The sequence below is a fragment of the Paroedura picta genome, chromosome 8 (genome assembly GCF_049243985.1).
Source record: "Paroedura picta isolate Pp20150507F chromosome 8, Ppicta_v3.0, whole genome shotgun sequence".
In the NCBI taxonomy this organism is placed as follows: domain Eukaryota; kingdom Metazoa; phylum Chordata; class Lepidosauria; order Squamata; family Gekkonidae; genus Paroedura; species Paroedura picta.
Window position 1 is genome coordinate 37,214,852 of NC_135376.1, and position 17,150 is coordinate 37,232,001.

A 17,150-nucleotide genomic window follows, 5' to 3' on the forward strand; every position below is an offset into this window, starting at 1 on the left:
ACCAGGCTTCATTCTGCAAGGTATGCATGAGGAGTTTAAATAAAGTTTGCTTGTTTGTTTAAATAGAAATGTTTATGTGGCACGATAACCAGAGGAGTATGAATTCCTTGCTCTTCTGTTTTTCTCGTAGAACAGGACCACAAACCCTCTGCTGGTTTTGAAAAATTAATCTGTTCATTGAGGTTTGTGCTGCTGGAGCTTGGCTTAGTTTAACCGATCAGGTGCCAGCTGTGAATAAGCTTGCTCTGACACAATCACAGCAGACATTGATAAGAACCACTTGCTGGGAGAACCACTTAATGGACTCCAGAGTTGCTATTGAATTAAAGTTCTGCCTGGCAGAAGTTGGCAGTGATGGCATTGAAGCTGACACTGATGGTGGCTTTGTGCTGGCAAATTTGTTTGGACAAAGTGTGAGCCTTTGGAGAGAAATGTCTTGTTGCAGCTGTGTGCATGTATGCTTGATAGCCTCTTGAAAGAAGACTTTCAGTCTTCAAGTGAAGGTTGGATACACACTTTCCTTGGATGCTTTAGGATGGTTAGGGCTGATCCTGTGTTGAGCAGGGGGTTGGACTAGATGGCCTGTATGGCCCCTTCCAACTCTATGATTCTATGATTCTATGACTTCCTTGGAGCCTTGGTTGACATGCTGTTTTGATGGCAGGTCAGCAGAAAAATAAGAAATAGGGTTTTAATATCTAAAGAAGTCTGAGTGTGCCTAGGGCTATCATATGCACAGCTAATTGAGAATGTGCCATATTGAAATCAAATGGGTGTTTGAAGGAACACATGTTTGTAGGATTGTTTTAGGACTTTAGATAAGCATCTGCAGTTAAAAGTGGTGTGCACTTACATTGCCCTGCAAGCCAGGGAAAAAAGGGGAGAAGAGCCATCTGGCGCAAAGGATCGTATGTCTGCTTTTTATTTTCCTGTGATAGCTGATGGGGGCAAAGTCTGCAGATTCCAAATATGCTTTTGCCCTATCCCATGTGTCAGTTATGGTGACCATCCCAACAGAGAAAGAGTGCTAGATTCCTTTGATAACCTTTGCTGCAATTGGAGAAGCTGCTCTTCTAAAGCCCTTGACACGCCTTTCTTCCAGAAGGAGTGCCATGCTCAACACGTACAAGTCAAGCAGACAAAAATAGAACAGAATAACTTTCATTTATGCTCATTCACGTGCCTCCAAGAACATTTTCTTTCCTTCTTCCATTCCATGAAGTTTTTCTACACATTATTGCCAAAACAGTGGAGGTTGCCTTGTTGGCTGCCATAGCCACATCTGCTGTCTGTGCAGTGTCAGATTTTGACTATTTTCTCTGAAGCACAGAAATGTTGGCAATTTCAGCTTCCTTGTTAAGATGATAGGTGAGCAGTGTGAGGAAAAGTGTAAATGTGTGAGTTATCAGACAGATCAGGAACATGACCTGTAATAGTCTCTTGTCTTTTATGATACGCAGAATGTCAGTTTCAAAAAGTCTTTCTAATTCACGTATTGGTAACTTGTTTGGCACCCTTCTGTGAGAGTTATTAAAATCTTTAGTCTGCAGTATATTCAGGGTCCATGGATTTTGGCTGGCCATATTATTCAGCCCTGCTCTTTGCCAGAGGAAAGGCTTATGACATTGCCTGTGGTGTCATACTATGAGTGCCTTTGAAGCCTACCACAACCGTGCAAATGATTCCTATCTCTCTTCTTGGCTTGGAGTTGGGGAAGAGGGGAAGGTTTCAACTTCTTGCATTCATTTTTGGAGGTGCTTGAAGCACCTGGAAAAATCTAATACAATTTTAGGAATGGGAAGGAGAAGGTGAGACACTCTGCTTCAGTTGCGCTAGGTTTCAGAAGGATTCAGAACATGACTGCAGAGGCAAGATGTTGCTGTCCTGCCCTCATTCTCCAAAGTGCAATGGCACTCCGTCTCTGAGCAGAAAGTGAGCCTTTGGGGCACTCAATTATCGTGGGATTTTCATCATGGAAATTTTATTTCTAAACTTGATACTCCCTGCAGGAGCTAAACCATACAGAAGAGAACATTGAAGTCAGGAGTAGTAACAGTTGCCTATCCCTCAGTAGTTAACTGTCTGTTTGGTCTATTGAATTGGAATTTAAGATTACAGATTTGAAGGTGGACAGCCAAAGACTGATCTTAGTCATCATAGTCATATATTGGGTGGGTTGTGAAGTATATATGTGAATTACTCCAGATCTGAGCCTAGCTCCATGCTTAGTGTTTTAGTATGTTGCATACTTTTAGCCTAACATTCCCTTTGTTTACAGTCTCAGCTCTGCAATCGGAAACAAGTGTTGGAATCTGTAGAGCTGGCAAGCCAGTCTGAAATCCAGCATTTAATGAGTAAATTGGAAAGAGCCAATGACACTATCTGTGCTAATGAATTGGAAATTGAGAGATTGAATATGAGAGTGGATGATTTGAATGATGTCAACCGGAAGATACTGGAGGAACAGCAAAGACTTCAAGACGAGCTGAAACTTTCCCAGAACTCACTGGAGGTCAGTGTGTGAATTCCTTGGGAATGGTAAATATAGTCTGTAAGAACTGGCAGTATGCTGGCAGGTTATTAAGTGAATGGACTTCCTGCCCTTCTTGTGTGGGAGCCTTCTGTCACACTGAGAAACAGTTCTTGCTAGCAGAAGGGAAGAACAGCCTAGGTCCATAGGCATAATACCTAGCTTAAATTTAGACAAATCTTGACCCTGTTCATTGTGTGTATGTATCAGTCATTTCAAACTTCTTTGAAGGTTTTACATGAGGAGAAGATGGAACTTAGGGCCACACTTCTGTCTCAGGAAGACTTTGTCAACACCTTAAAGATTCAACATGAGCAGTTGCAGGAGGAGGTATCCAGGCTGACTAAAACCTTGTACAACAAAGAAACTGTCATCAGGTATGGTCCTTGACACCTAAACATAAGAAAATCATTAGCCTGTTTCCCCATTCCAAGTCCAAAAAAGACTGGCTACACCTTTCGAAATGTGGGGAAAAACTAGACTTAGGCTTGGATCTAACATCATGCAAACAGAAACTTAAGCAGACTTGGCACAGTTCTGTTCATGCTAGCACTTTCCTCCATATATACAGTAGTGCCTAAAAAATTGTTGCACAGGATCTTCTGCAAGAGGAAAGTATGTGGGGATACAGTAAGTTTCACAGTGCAGGCTGTTTTTGCCTTTCTGTTTGCTCAAGATTTCTAGCACAAGCAGAAATGTGCTAAATCCAACCCAGTAAGCAAAATAAGAGCAGATAGAGGCCTACAGCATAACTTAAGATGTCTGTGAAAATGCTTCTTGGATAGAAAAATCGAAGGATACCTTTTTTCACTTGTCCACTGACAATTGACTTAACTATTTCTAGTCTGATACGCAGTCTGTTTAAGAAGGTCTCAACAGAGCATAAAACTTCTCTGAAACTGACAGCTTCTTCTATGGGAGGCCCATTTCGTTCTTCTGAGATACCTTGTATTTTTGCTACATTTCATTGCTCTCCATTAGAATGCTTAACATTTTGGAATTCATGGTCTTGACTATAAACCCAATTTTTGTTTGCCACTGATCTTGCCCTTCACCCCAAGCAGAAGAGGAAAATATTTGAGGTAATTCTGAGCATTAGAGGAGACAAATTTCCAGGTTTGAAAGGAGGAAGATGAGGACTTGTTCCTGTTTGTTTGTTTATTTATTTATTATATTTGTATACCACCCTCCCCTGAGGCTCAGGGCAGTTCATATGAAACCTAAACAGTACATAGAACTTTGTTTCTGCGTCACATAAAAGAAAGAGTACAACAGTGGTAACAAGAACAACAACAACCGAAAATAACTGTTTAACCAGGATAAGGATCAAATAGGTTCAGATCGGGTGCATGGATTTCTGGGATGGAGGTTCAGGGGCCCTGCAGACATTGTTGATTCCCTTCAACCTCAACGAAGTGCCTGGTGGAACAGCTCCCTTTTGCAGGCCCTGTGGAACTGTTTTAGTTGTTGTCAGCTTCATGCTTACCAAGGTAATAACTGAATAAAAATTGCAGGGCCCTGCTTTGCGGTTAACATTAACAAATTTCTCATAATATTAGCCATAATAAATAAACACAGATTTTTGGTCAAAGTTATTCTTATTCATTTTGTTGCATTGCCTAATATAAAATGCTCACAAAACTCAAAATGACATTATTTGATTTGATTCCTTAGAACTGGTCACAATAGATGAAGCTGCTCTGGGAGGGCAGTATACAAGTGGAATAAATAATAACAATAATAAATAACTTCAGACAGTCTAAGATGAGGATTTCTTCTCAGGCATGAGCTGAGCACTGTCTAGCAGCAGTATTTATGTGGGAATAATACTGGGTTTGATTCTGTCAGTCCGTCTGTTTGTATCGCTCAGTTTTGATTAAAATCCCAAAACACCTCTCAATGATTGCTATTCACTATTTTGAGGGTAAGACAGACAATAGCAGGTCACCTCTGCCAGCCTAGAGCGGAAGATGTAAAAAAAGGCGAGGGGCGTTCCTGATCCCTTCTTCAGTCTGCAGGGCTAATGGTGAGAGTGGTAACTTGCAGCTGTAGTTTCATTGACCCTTTGGATATACAAAGTACATTGCAGCATTTTTTTCCCTGTGTAAGGGGTAGTCTGCCTTTATAATGGAAATGGTGTGGCAGAAATTGTTTGGATGCTGGGAGCCTAAGGTTTGTAGGGACTGAACTGTGTTCCTGTACAGGTCACTGGAAGAGCATCTGCAGAACAGTCAGGGAGCACAAGAAATCTACCATGATGGGCCAGAGTTGGATAAAGTATTCCTGCAGCTAGATCATGAACATAAGAACAAAGCCAGTCTACAAGCTGAGGTGACTCACCGTGAGGGCAGGTAGATGATAAAACACAACATTTCTCATGCATAAGAAATAAGTCATCTTTGGGAATTATTGTCTGGAAAATAAGGCCTGCGTCCTCATAGTCCCTGGATACTTTGGTTATTTAGAAATGCTCCTTTGCATACTTGGAATTCTCATGGACTTACGTTAGCTATGAGTTGTGTCTCTCAGGATAGCCAGCTGTTAAATTTATAATAAATAATAATATGCACTAATGCTTAAGTGATAGAAGATCCCGACAGACTTTGGCTGAATACTATTACTTGTTCTGTTTCTTTCTTTTTTTGCAGAGTAGTGTAATGAAGCTTACTTCTCTGCTAACATTATAGCCCCAGTCACTGAACAGGGGCACAGTTACTTTAAAAGTGACTGAAAGTCCTTCACAGGGTTTGATGAGTATCATAAGTAATCTGATATGACTTTTTTGGGGGAAATAACTTTGTGGATAAAATATTTGTGTACAGTCTGACTTAGCTATTATTTTGGTTCTATCTGAAATCCTTGAGGCAGTGTCACCTGAGGGTACAGGCTATTCATAGAATCATAGAACCATAGAGTTGGAAGGGGCCATACAGACCATCTAGTCCAACCCCCTGCTCAACGCATGATCAGCCCAAAGCATCCTAAAGCATCCAAGAGGTTATAGAGGTGGAATTTTGCTATGACAGCTCATCTACAGATAGCAGAGATCAGTTTCCCTGGAGAAAAAGGCTGCTGGGGAGGGGAGACTGTGGCCTTGTGCCATACAGCGATCCAGGGATGCCAGCCTCCCTCAGAATGACAGCTCTTCATCAGACTGCAGAGAACAGTTCCTCTGGAGAAAAGGGCTGCTTGGGAGGGGGGATTCTGTGGCCAGCCTGTAGGCAACAAAACTTCTACACCAGGGCAACTCACTGGGTGCAACCTATGCTTTCCCCCCCCCACGTCTACATCAGGGAAACTCATTGGGGCAGGCTGTGCTTCTCCCCCCCCCCAACTTCTCCACTAGGACAACTCATTGGGGTAGGCTATCCTTCTCCCCCCACACCTTCTAGGGCTGAGCTGCTGACTGGGTCCAGCTCTTATGCTGCTGCTGCTTCTCTTCTCCCTCCTTCCAGGGCCGAGCTACTCCTCCTCTCCCTCCCTTTACACCAGGGCTACTCACTGGGCCCACCTCTGCTGCTTCTTCTCTCCCTCCATGCCTGAGCTACTCAGCGTTTCCACCCAGCATGTTCCAAGAGCGACAGGAAGTTGGGGGTAGAGAGCTGACTCCTTATCAGCCCTTCCTGACTGAGGGCTATCTCCCAACAGGGGCTCAGCTACAGGGGAGGGCCATTCCTGTCCAAGGACCAATCAGGTAGCAAGAGATCTATCAGTTCTGAAAATACATGGTTTACTAACTGATAAGAGGTGATGTCTGCTCTGTTCTGAGCTTTGTAATGAACTGGATATGAATGAATAACCTTTAATGCAATCTAGACAAAATGGAAATAATTATTTTGGGGGGACTTTGTAGACCAACTAAAAGGAATGAGACCTATTTTTCCTTGCTGCTGGTTTTTCAGCAGCATCTATTTCTGAAGGAAACATAATCATTGCGGTTCCTAATCATTAATGGTTTAAGACAGGGGTAGTCAAACTGCGGCCCTCCAGATGTCCATGGACTACAATTCCCAGGAGCCCCCTGCCAGCATTCGTTGGCAGGGGGCTCCTGGGAATTGTAGTCCATGGACATCTGGAGGGCCGCAGTTTGACTACCCCTGGTTTAAGATGTGCCTAATCTGTTGTTGCATTTACTCTACTAATAGGTGGTTTTATATTGGTAGTTTAAATTACAGTTTGAAAGTCTGGTGATTTGGATGCCTTATGGTGCCAATCCTAACTAGAGTTACTCTTTTAAGACCATTGCTATCAGTGGTCATAGAAGGATTCCACTCTGTTCAGTATGGCACTGTTAGTCATTTAGAATTCTGGCTTAAGCTTTAATGAGTGTTGCTTTAGAATAAGGCATTACTATACTGTAAATAAATAAATGCAAGATCCAGGAATCATGCATGCTTGCTGAACTGAATAGTAACTAGAGTTTTCTTCAGTTAAAATATTTGAGCTAGTCATGAATTGTCAAATAAACTTCCTGTTATTTGGCTGTGTCCAGAAATGTTCAGACTGTGATTTGCATCAGAATGGTTTGGGTTGTAAGTGAGGTTTCAGGAAAGCAAAATGGCTGCCAAATCCCTTGGGCCTGTGTTGTACTCCTACAGTACCTTGTGATTAGTTTTGCTTAGCCTGACTTTCTGGACTCTAGTCTAGGATTTGCAAATACAAAGTGCATCCAGTTGAACGAAGTGTTGAGTGAGAAGTGGCATGAGCTACAGTTGATGGAACAGAACCTTTCCCAGGCCAAAGCTGAGATTAATAAGGTAAGGCCCTTTGGTGGTGTTGCATGAAAATATTTTTGAGTGTTACTGGAATGTGCAAAAGTCAAATGTTTACTGTTGGGTACTACAAGATGATGACGTGAACAAAGTATAGGATGTCAGTTGATACGTTCTGTACCACAATTGCATTGTATTTAACAGTCTAGTACTCTAAGGCACTGTATTTTAAAATTTGAAACAATTTAAAACATTTAGAAGACTGTCCTGTTTTATTTTTGTTATATTATTTATAATACTAGTGTTGGATCAGTGCTACAAACCACAAATCCAAGTATTTCCTACAGATACACTGCACTTTGTCTCTGTACAACTTTTATTGGCAATGTGTCCAATGGAAACCTCGTAGGCACAGGGTGGGGGTGAGGCAAGGATTATTACCATTACCAGAATGTGAATAACACAGTTTACTTCTCTATTTGTGGATAATTTGTCATTTTATCATGAATGAATTCCTGATTCTGCTGAGTATGTCTTCTTCAGAACATAGGAAGTGGTTGTATATGGAAAAGGGAGGCAGAACTATTACAGTGAGGGGATTTGGAGATAGTCTGCTACCAGCTACCAGCAAACTTGATGTTGGCCCATGTCGCAATATCCCAAATCCATTTGTTGACCATCTTTGCAGTGCATCATTGAAAATTCATATGCATTCTTGTTTAGTTGAAGAAGCAGTTGTCCCATGTGGAGCAAAGTCACAGTAGTGAGTTGGAAGGAATGAAGCAAGAGGTCTCCCAACTAACACAGGAGCTACACCAGCGCGACATCATGATTGCCTCAACTAATGGTTCTTCTTTGAACTTGGATCAGCAGCTAAGACTGGAGATTGAAAAAGCAGAACGAAAGGCAGTGGAGCACAGGGTACAATGGCTTGTCTGCTTACAGATATTCTGCTTTATGATGATCAAAAGCCAGAATGCATGCTTTTTTCTGGCCCTTTGGCACCATGGGCTAAATTTAAAAGATTCTCTCAAGATGGGAATTGATGGGTTGAACAACAATTAGTTATCTTGTTGGGTGGCATATACTGACAACTGAAAACAAATCAAGTGCTAACTTTTTAAAAATTATCTTTCTGAAGGCTGTCCTGTCTCAGCTAGAAGCTCTCAGGCAAGAAAATCACCATCTCTTAGAAATGCTGCAGAAGGTAGGACATGAAGTGATGGAGGTGTGACATTTCCAGTGAAGTATACTTGTCGCCTCTGGATAGCACTTAGCTATGGTGTTTGTTGTGTAGAGAAGAACATCTTTCATATATTTACACAAAGCAGAAAGGTGATCTGATATTTTTACCCTGAAGATGGGAGGTATAGGCACCGAAAGTGTACAAGGACTCAGTGGAGCTTAAGGGAAATCAGTGAGACTGACTTCTGAGTAAACATGTTAAGGATTGGGATAAAGAGACACAGAACTCCTGGTACATGTATTTTATCTGTTGTGACCACAAGGGGTCAGTGTTAGTAGCCTTAAGTGAAGATTTGTGAAGAAATATGTAGTGCTAAATAGCTGTAAAAGGTGGCATTTAAAGTCTGTTCACATGATGTTTTGGTTGAACCATAGATGTATAGTAACTTATTTGAAACTAGTTATGTTGCCACTAATCATAGACGTATGATCAGTGTCACATGTACATCACTTGTATCTTCTTAATAATTATGATGCTGTTGTACATTATTATCCCTGGTCATATGTTGCTGAAATGGTAGGACTTGTTTTGTCTGTGTAGCTGCAGCAGGTTAGAATTATTCTATATTAGTGACAAAATCAGGTTTGCCAATCAGAAATGACTTTTCTCCTTGGATGATCCCTGGAGAAGCCAATGGGTACCGTGAATGTCACAAAATGTGATCAGTATTTCAACTTAACTTTGTTTCACGTGCCCACTTGTATGAAGGTACCGTGAAGACTTCTGTTTGACATTCAAAATGAGCAGTGTTATGAGAAAGTACCTGCCCTGGAAGGTACCTGGGAAGCTGTTGATCAGGCACGCTTTGCCCTGAATCGTCATGGGATGTCTCCTGCATATTAGGTGGCATTCATCAGTCAGTGGCATCTTCCCTACTCCTTTTCTTCTTTCCTTGGCATCCGGAGCTGGGACATCTTCCTATCCTTAATCATTTTTACTACCTCCTGGAAGTGCGCCTCTCCATGGTAAAAGCCTTGACCAATTTCATTTCATGGCCCTAGACTTAGGACTGTACTCCTCCAAATTAATAACACCCTGTGTATCCAAAATAAAAATGTCTTTCAGTAGCTAAAAGTTTGTTCATTTTCAGTTCAGTCGGAAAGGAGCTCAGTGTGATATATAGGATTCCTGAATGGATACATTTCCAGACAGACTGTGTCTGCTCAAACAAAATGTTCAGCAAATGAGCGAGTTGGGCAGAATTCTACAGGCCTAGAAACACTGTTGTCAGTTTCAAGAGGGTACCCCCACCCTTTTGCTGAAGTTCCTTTGTGTTCACTTCCCATTTTCTTGCACAGGGCTTGCAAAATCTCATCCCCCTTGGATTGGAATTTTCAGATCAATTCTTTTAAGTTTGCAATGACAGTGGCACTGGGTTCTTCTAGCCACTCTGTGATTACAATGTACTACTAGCACTTTGTATATTACACTGGTTCTGCTGGGCTTCCCACACTCCCCCCCCTCCCCACATACACACTTGGATTGTGATTGAACTGGCATTGCCATATTGGCACTGGGTTCTGTTAGGTCAGGGGTAGTCAAACTGCGACCCTCCAGATGTCCATGGACTACAATTCCCAGGAGCCCCCTGCCAGCATTCGCTGGCAGGGGGCTCCTGGGAATTGTAGTCCATGGACATCTTGAGGGCCGCAGTTTGACTACCCCTGTGTTAGGTACTAGTACATTTCACTAGTTCTGCTGGACTTCAACACTCCTCCCACCCTGTTTTTGGATTGTTATTTCATGTTTAACATCAGTCCTTTTGAGCTGCATTAGCACTGGGTTCTGCTGGGCTTGCAAAATCCCCCCCCCCCAGTTTTTGCTGCAGAGATTCTCTATTTCATCCGAAGAACCCTGTGAAGACTAAGTATGTATGACTGGGCCAAGGTCACTCAGTGAACTTTATAGATGAGAAAGTATTTGAACATGTCTAGTAAGGAAAGGCTATATTACAGTAGCCTGTCATACTGGGCGACGAGAAATTTAGGGTGCCTAATCCATCCAACATTATACATTTTCAGACAAGCTACTTGTGGGATAAGGTACCCACCACATGAATTTATCAACATCTTGTTCAGTTTGATCTTATGGGGAGGAACAAAACCAAGAAACTATGAAGTTATATATTTCTACTCTAATTGAAGAAGGAAAATGTCACCTGAAAAGCTAGGGTGAGATTTCAGTGTGTCCAGGAGTGGTAAAGCATTGCTCATTCTTTATCATGCTGTGTGCGTGAATTGAATTACATAATTTTACTAATTTACTTGTTAAATCCTGAGGTGAAAAATTGGAACTGGCATTCTAAAAATGGATATTTTGTTTTACTCTAGGCTGTGGAGCTGGTATCCTTATGTTCTGATTTGTGTTTGCAAGTGTGGTTGGTTTTGTCTGTAATAGGATCTTGGACTCATTGCTCTAGAGGAGCAAGTCCCAGCTGGTTATTCAAGCTTTTCTTTCCAGCCAGCAAATACACTAATCACATCGCAGTTTGAAACGAATGGAATGTCAGGAGGTTCAGAGTACACCCAGCTCCAAGCAGGAAGTCCTATTGGCTTTGGGTGTAGAATGGCGAGCTGTACAGCTGGAACATATTTAATGTGACTGACGTTTAAGTGATCACAAATTGGTCTTGAAGTTCACACCCAATTGAGACGAATGAGGGAAGCTGGTAACTCTGTAGGTTTGATTAGTTCAGTCTGTCTAGATGGACTTGGTCAGACAACCTGTGATTGATTTTACTCTGAAGGGATTTTTTCCCTAGTAGAAGCCTTGGAAATTTTCTTAAAATCGCATTGCTAACTTTAGATAGACCTGATCTTGTGAACAAAACCAGGTACTACTCAGTGAATTATTTTTGTCTTTGTAAGGTGAAAATCACACCTGTAACAGAACTCCAGGAAAGTTATGCCAAGGCCCTAAATAAAGTGGAGGCTGAGAACCAGCAACTACAGAGGGAACTAGCAGAAACTCGAGCCAAACTGGAAGCTTCCTCTCAGGTCTCCCAGGAGAAATATGAGAGTATTTTGCAGCATTTACAGCAACAAGTGACTGAGATCAAGAATACAGAGGCCAGGTAAGGATCTGCACAGCCTGGGGAAGTCTGTAATACTTCTTGTTTTAGCCAGCAGTAAATTCTGAAGACACTCCGAAATACCTTTTTAGAACCTTCAGACTTCCTCATAATTGTAGTTTGATTGTGGGAGAGCTCTAATTTATTCCTTTGTTTATTGCCACTGTTAACAAAGCAGTTTGGAAAATGTTGGATAAAGTTATATTAATTCAACCAGTTGTTGTCAGTTTGTCGGTCTTCCTCCCCCCAGTCCCTTGCAAATCTTTTGATGGAACATTGATATGGAAAATGCAGCTCTACTATTGACCTATACATTGAGTAGCCCCAGGGATCACTGTACTGTTACTCTTTGAATTCTCTACATGTTTTCTCTGCTTCCAGGATTTTTACCTGTATCAGTGGAAGCTGTTTCTAGAGCCCTAAGCATTTAGGTGTAATATTGGTAGGTAAAAAGAACTTGCCTGTCATAATTTGAAATGATTATTGCCAATGTATTTTTAGGAGAGTGGAGGAGCTGCAGTGCAAGCATGAAGAAGAAATGAGAGCCCTTCAGGTTAGGTTTGACACTACTATTCAGCACTATGAAGAAGAAATCCAGAAAGCGGAGTGTTCATCATCTAGAATGGTTCCAGCTGCATTATCCCCTAAGGTCAGTAGGGGCACATCAACTGAAGCCTTGTCCTGTGACCCTCACCTGGGGTCAGGTTCATTGCAACTTGGAAACAAGAAACTTACTGATGAAGTATTGGAAAAATGTGATATAAGTCATGAAAGGGAACTTCCACCTTTGGTAAGTAGTAAGAATAAAAACATATGAATGTGCAGTCTAACACTAAAGTGAAAGTGCTGGGATTTATATTGTTCTCTCAGATTATCTGTTTGAAAAATTTCACCCCCAAATGACACAAAAATATCTTTTAAGTTAAGCCTACCAGGAATTCTGATGGCAGTGAATTGCTCACAAAAACAGCATGGAAATGGGTCCTCCCAAGTTTGACTGAGACAGGAAGTGTTGTGTCTCTTCCTCCATTCATGAGTGTGATACTGTCAGCGTTCAGTGCAAGACCAAGCGCTCAATCACACCTTGCGCCATTTCACTTCAGATACATGGAAATCTGGGATAGCAGGGAGGGCTCGGTCTTTGGTCTCCCTTCAGTTCTGCCCCATTACAGGTGCTTTCTTTCTCACTCATGAGCTTGCCCGGTTCAGCACTAGCAGTTAAGCACATGTCCCTGGTGCTCTGCAGTTACTTTCCTAGGTGGGCAGACCCAGTCAATAGCTGTTTATCATCCTAATTTTTTCAGAGAGGAGCCATATGGACACGGGAGAGCAGAAGAAGTCTGAGGTGGCTCACGTCATCTAGTAAATTATGAGAACTATAACTTGTATAAGGTGGTCTCTGAACATGGAATGGCAAGGCTTTTTAAACCACTGGAAGATGTTTGGAAGTGTGCAGGAACTTCACCCGCTCGTGTTCATGATTGTTCAGCAGAAAAAGTGCAACCAAGTAGCAGGAATCACTCTTGCACATAAATTAAATGTATATTGCCTAACTTTGCTTTGTTTATCTGGGCTTTCAGTTTATACTTGAGCAATGCATGACTCACTTATTTAAAATGTTTAGGTCTGGTTATTTATGATTCATATTTTGTGTTCTGTGTTATTGGTTCCCAGCTTTTTTGGTATGTTGACCCACACATTCAAATTTACTTGGTGCAGTTACCCATTAATTTATTGTAACATGAGTTTTGGACCAGAGGTTTTTGAAAGCAATTGTTTTTGTTTTGTTTTTTGCATTTTAGCTTCACGTTTGCCTATATAACTTAATTTATTCAAGCAAAAAATTACTTAAGAGGAGTTTGTTTTTATACCCTACTTTTCACTACCTGAAGGAGTTTCCAAGTAGCTTACAATTGCCTTCCCTTCCTCTCTCCACAACAGACAACCTGTGAGGTAGGTGGAACTGAGAGAGCTCTGAGAGGTCTGCTTTGTGAGAACAGCACTATCAGGACTGTAACTAGCTCAAGATCAGGCAGCTGGCTACATGTGGAGGAGTGGAGAATCAAACCTGGCTCACCAAATTAAAAGCCACCACTCTTAACCACACACAAAGCTGGCTCTGCACCTATTAATACGGAAATATTTATTACACTTACATAGTTATTCATAGGAGTTTTTTATACAACTGTAAGATCACAACTGTCTGATTGCACGTTATAGCTTCCTGAGCTATAAAAATTATTCTTTGGCTTCTTAAAATATAATTAAAAAGAAAACACAAACAGCACTAAGAATGTATCTCAGGTATGTCAAAATACACAATCCTTTGTATGCCTACTTGGAAGAAACAGAACAAAGTTTGAGACCAGCAACAACAGTTTACGAACAACAGTTTTATTTAAGGTATATAATATAAACCCAGAATCAGGGAGTGAGGCTGATACACTGGGTATTCAGAGCCAGGTCCCAGCGCCGCCACCCAATTCACTTTTTCTCTAAAATAGAGAGAGGGAAAAAGCAAAGCATGGAAATTAGTTCAAAGCTTCAGATTCTAATCCTGAAGCTCCTCTCTCTCTTAAATACTGCTTTAGAATTGAAGGATTTCTTCCATGATGTCTGACATCCTTTGTAACTTCAGTGGAACATTTCTCCTTTTGGGAAACACGACGGTTTCTAAAAACTATGCATCTTCTGATCATCAACTGATAATCAGCTCTGACCAGTGCATCCCACCCAGAGTCCCACATTCTATCTCTGACAGTGGTAGTGTGTGGGAAGGAATGAAGCTGGGATTTTAAGCTTGTGAGATACAGCCTTGGGTAACATGTCAGAGAGATCCTTCTTGGATTGAAAAAATAATACATAATGTGAGAGGAAGGTACATTCTTCCATCAGCGCTACTATACTGATTGCAAACCTCACTCAGTGAAATAGCAACTTAAAAAAGCTAGTCAGTAGTTCATGAATCAACAGAGCAGACTGTTATCTTCTTTAAAAATAAAATAGAATGTTAGAATCATGTCCAAAGCTCAAAGTTGTTTAGAAAGCTGTGGCAAAGCAGTTTCCCTGTCTTATTGGATATAATGAGCTGCAAGAATGGCAACTAACTTGCTTGGGCTTTATTGTAATTCATTACAGAGCAGTCCCGTCAGAGCTCTGTCAGCCTCACCTACCCCGCAGTGTGTCTGTGGTGGGGAGTGGAAGAGAAGGTGAGTTAAAACAGGGGTATAAAAACCAACTCTTCTTCTGTCTCAGAGACCATCACTCTACTCTGGGGCTTGCCATTTCAGTCCTAAAACACTTATGCTATCCTCAGTCATTCCACTCTGAAAACTAGCATTTACCATTCTAGAACATTTTTCTTCTACTCCCAGGACCATCATTCTACTCTGGGGACTTTCATTTTTGGGCCCAGGGCAATCTGTCTGGGCATAGAGGCTGTAATTCCACTTTGGAGGCTGTCATTCCAGACCTACGGCTCATTTCTTGCTGTTCCACATTTTTGTTGCGAGTTTTGTGGGCTGAAATGTATTTTAGTGGAACCCATGCAAATCTACTAGCATTCCTGGCTCCCATTAGATCTGATGGGCTTTCAGGCCTTTCCCATCGTTACCAAAGGCCATTCCTGTCATTTTTTTTCTCAAGCAGCTGACTATTGCCCATTTCCTTACTCCCCCACTGCAGTGTCCAGCCTCTGTCCCACGCTTCCTTTCCCTGGCAGTTGACAGATGAAGCCAGGAGGTAGCAAACAGGTTTGCTGCGGCAGAAACTGCCTCTTAATATGTTTTGCACTCATCCTGAAGTTCACCTCAACTACCTACTGGGAAAGGAGGAACGTGGAGCTCGCTTCTACTGGGTTGGGCAAGGAAGTTGCCCTGCCTTCTCCACATCAGAGATTTAGTGTGATTTCAGCCAGGCCCCAGGCAAAGAGGGAAAGGTCTGCCACAAGCCTACAGAACTCCATGATCCAGTTCCACAGGCTGGGAAATGCTGTCCTATGTGATTGATTGTCACAGTTTTTAGCCATTTACAATACATACCACCTAAAATCTATATACTATATTAGTGACTTGTGATCCTCTCTGCAGATACTTAAATACATGGATCAGGGCCATACAGATGTTTCTATAAACTCAGGGGACTCCCTACATTTGCAGAAAAATCTGACTTTAAAAAGTGGGAAATTGACATTTCTTCCAAATAATAATTTTCCTCAGGCCCAGCATCAGCTGTGTGGCAGCCATGCTGAGCCCAGTGATGGGGGTGCAGCAGCCTGCTTGGCTAGAGCTGCTCTGAAAGAGCTGCAGAAAGTAGAGGAGGGAGAAGAGTGCCAGCTCACCTGGAACTGTTCTGAGCAAGCTATGGGGGAGGTGGAATACCCCTCTGGCTCACTTGGAACTGCCCCAGGCAAGTTGCAGAGGGTGGGGAGGGAAGACTTTGCTCCATGCAAGTAGCAAAGATGGAAGTGGGGTATGTAGTGTGTGTGTGTGTGTGTGTGTATGAGAGAGAGGAAAGACTCTGCTAGCTTGCCCACAGCTGCTCTGGGCAAGCTGCATAGAGTGGGGGCAGGGACTGATTATTTGTCTAGAGCAACTCCAGGTGAGCCACCAAGAGTGACTGTGTGGAAGGGCACAGTGGAGAGGGCTGTACACAAACAAAAAGAGTGAGTGATCAGGTAGGGGGGCAGGAAGAGAAAAAGTGTTGGGGGCAGGAAGAGAGCAATTGGATGGGGGCATAGAGAGTCACTGGCATGGGGGAGAAAGTTAAGAGTTGAGGTGGCAGGATGGAGAAAGGGGAAGGGAGGGAGGAAGCAAGGGGAAATGCCCCCTCCCCACGCGTTTCTTGCAGGTCCCTGCTTATATTTTTCTACTGCCCCCTGGTGGTTCTAGGGGCAGTTTACAATGTATAATGCACATACAAGTTAAATAGTAAGGACGTAAGAATACTATAATATTGAAACATCTAGTAAATTTTGAAGACAAAGTGTCCAGAATAGCTACCAAAAAATCTTTCTGATTGCCACATGCCTAGGCCAAGTAAACACATCTTTACTTGGCACTTAACGCTCAAACAGTGGATACCTGGCAAGTAGCAGTAGGGAGAGCATTCCATAGGCAAGGTGCCACTACCAAATGACCTTGTCTCTTGTGCACATGGACCTCACAGCTGAGAGTTGGCGCTCATCTAGCAGAACCTACAGCTTTATCACTTTGGCAGATTCATTTTTGTGAAAGGAATGCAATCCTTAAAGCAGGGGTAGTCAACCTGTGGTCCTCCTGATGTCCATGGACTACAATTTCCATGAGCCCCTGCCAGCATTTGTTCACAGGGGCTCATGGGAATTGTAGTCCATGGACATCTGGAGGACCACAGGTTGACTACCCCTGCTTAAAGTACTCTGATCAATACCTGCTTAAGACTTCAAGTACTTGCAGTTTGAATTAATGCTTAGAATGAACGTTAAATATCTTCTGAAGAGGCAGTGTTGGGCACCAATTGTCCTTTATACAACCTATGCAACATCAAGATATATGGACTTAAAAACCAAGTCTGAAAATTTCCAAGATCTTGTACTTCCTAAACTATATGACT

General features: G+C 42.2%; 1 protein-coding gene across 8 annotated transcripts in view; it reads left to right on the forward strand.

The window, feature by feature from the left end:
* CEP63 (centrosomal protein 63) overlaps positions 1-17,150 on the forward strand; it is a 36,386-nt gene that overhangs the window by 17,778 nt on the left and 1,458 nt on the right. For 2 of the 8 annotated variants that reach the window (XM_077349105.1, XM_077349107.1), the window contains 8 exons: positions 2,279-2,512; positions 2,762-2,907; positions 4,735-4,881; positions 7,173-7,287; positions 7,966-8,163; positions 8,384-8,449; positions 11,356-11,561; positions 12,060-12,348. In XM_077349105.1, coding sequence (XP_077205220.1) covers positions 2,279-2,512; positions 2,762-2,907; positions 4,735-4,881; positions 7,173-7,287; positions 7,966-8,163; positions 8,384-8,449; positions 11,356-11,561; positions 12,060-12,348 — 1,401 coding nt within the window. Of the gene's footprint in view, positions 1-2,278; positions 2,513-2,761; positions 2,908-4,734; positions 4,882-7,172; positions 7,288-7,965; positions 8,164-8,383; positions 8,450-11,355; positions 11,562-12,059; positions 12,349-12,862; positions 13,112-14,696; positions 14,768-17,150 lie in introns of those variants that run through there. The other 6 variants (XM_077349106.1, XM_077349111.1, XM_077349108.1 and 3 more) reach the window with 6 other exon arrangements.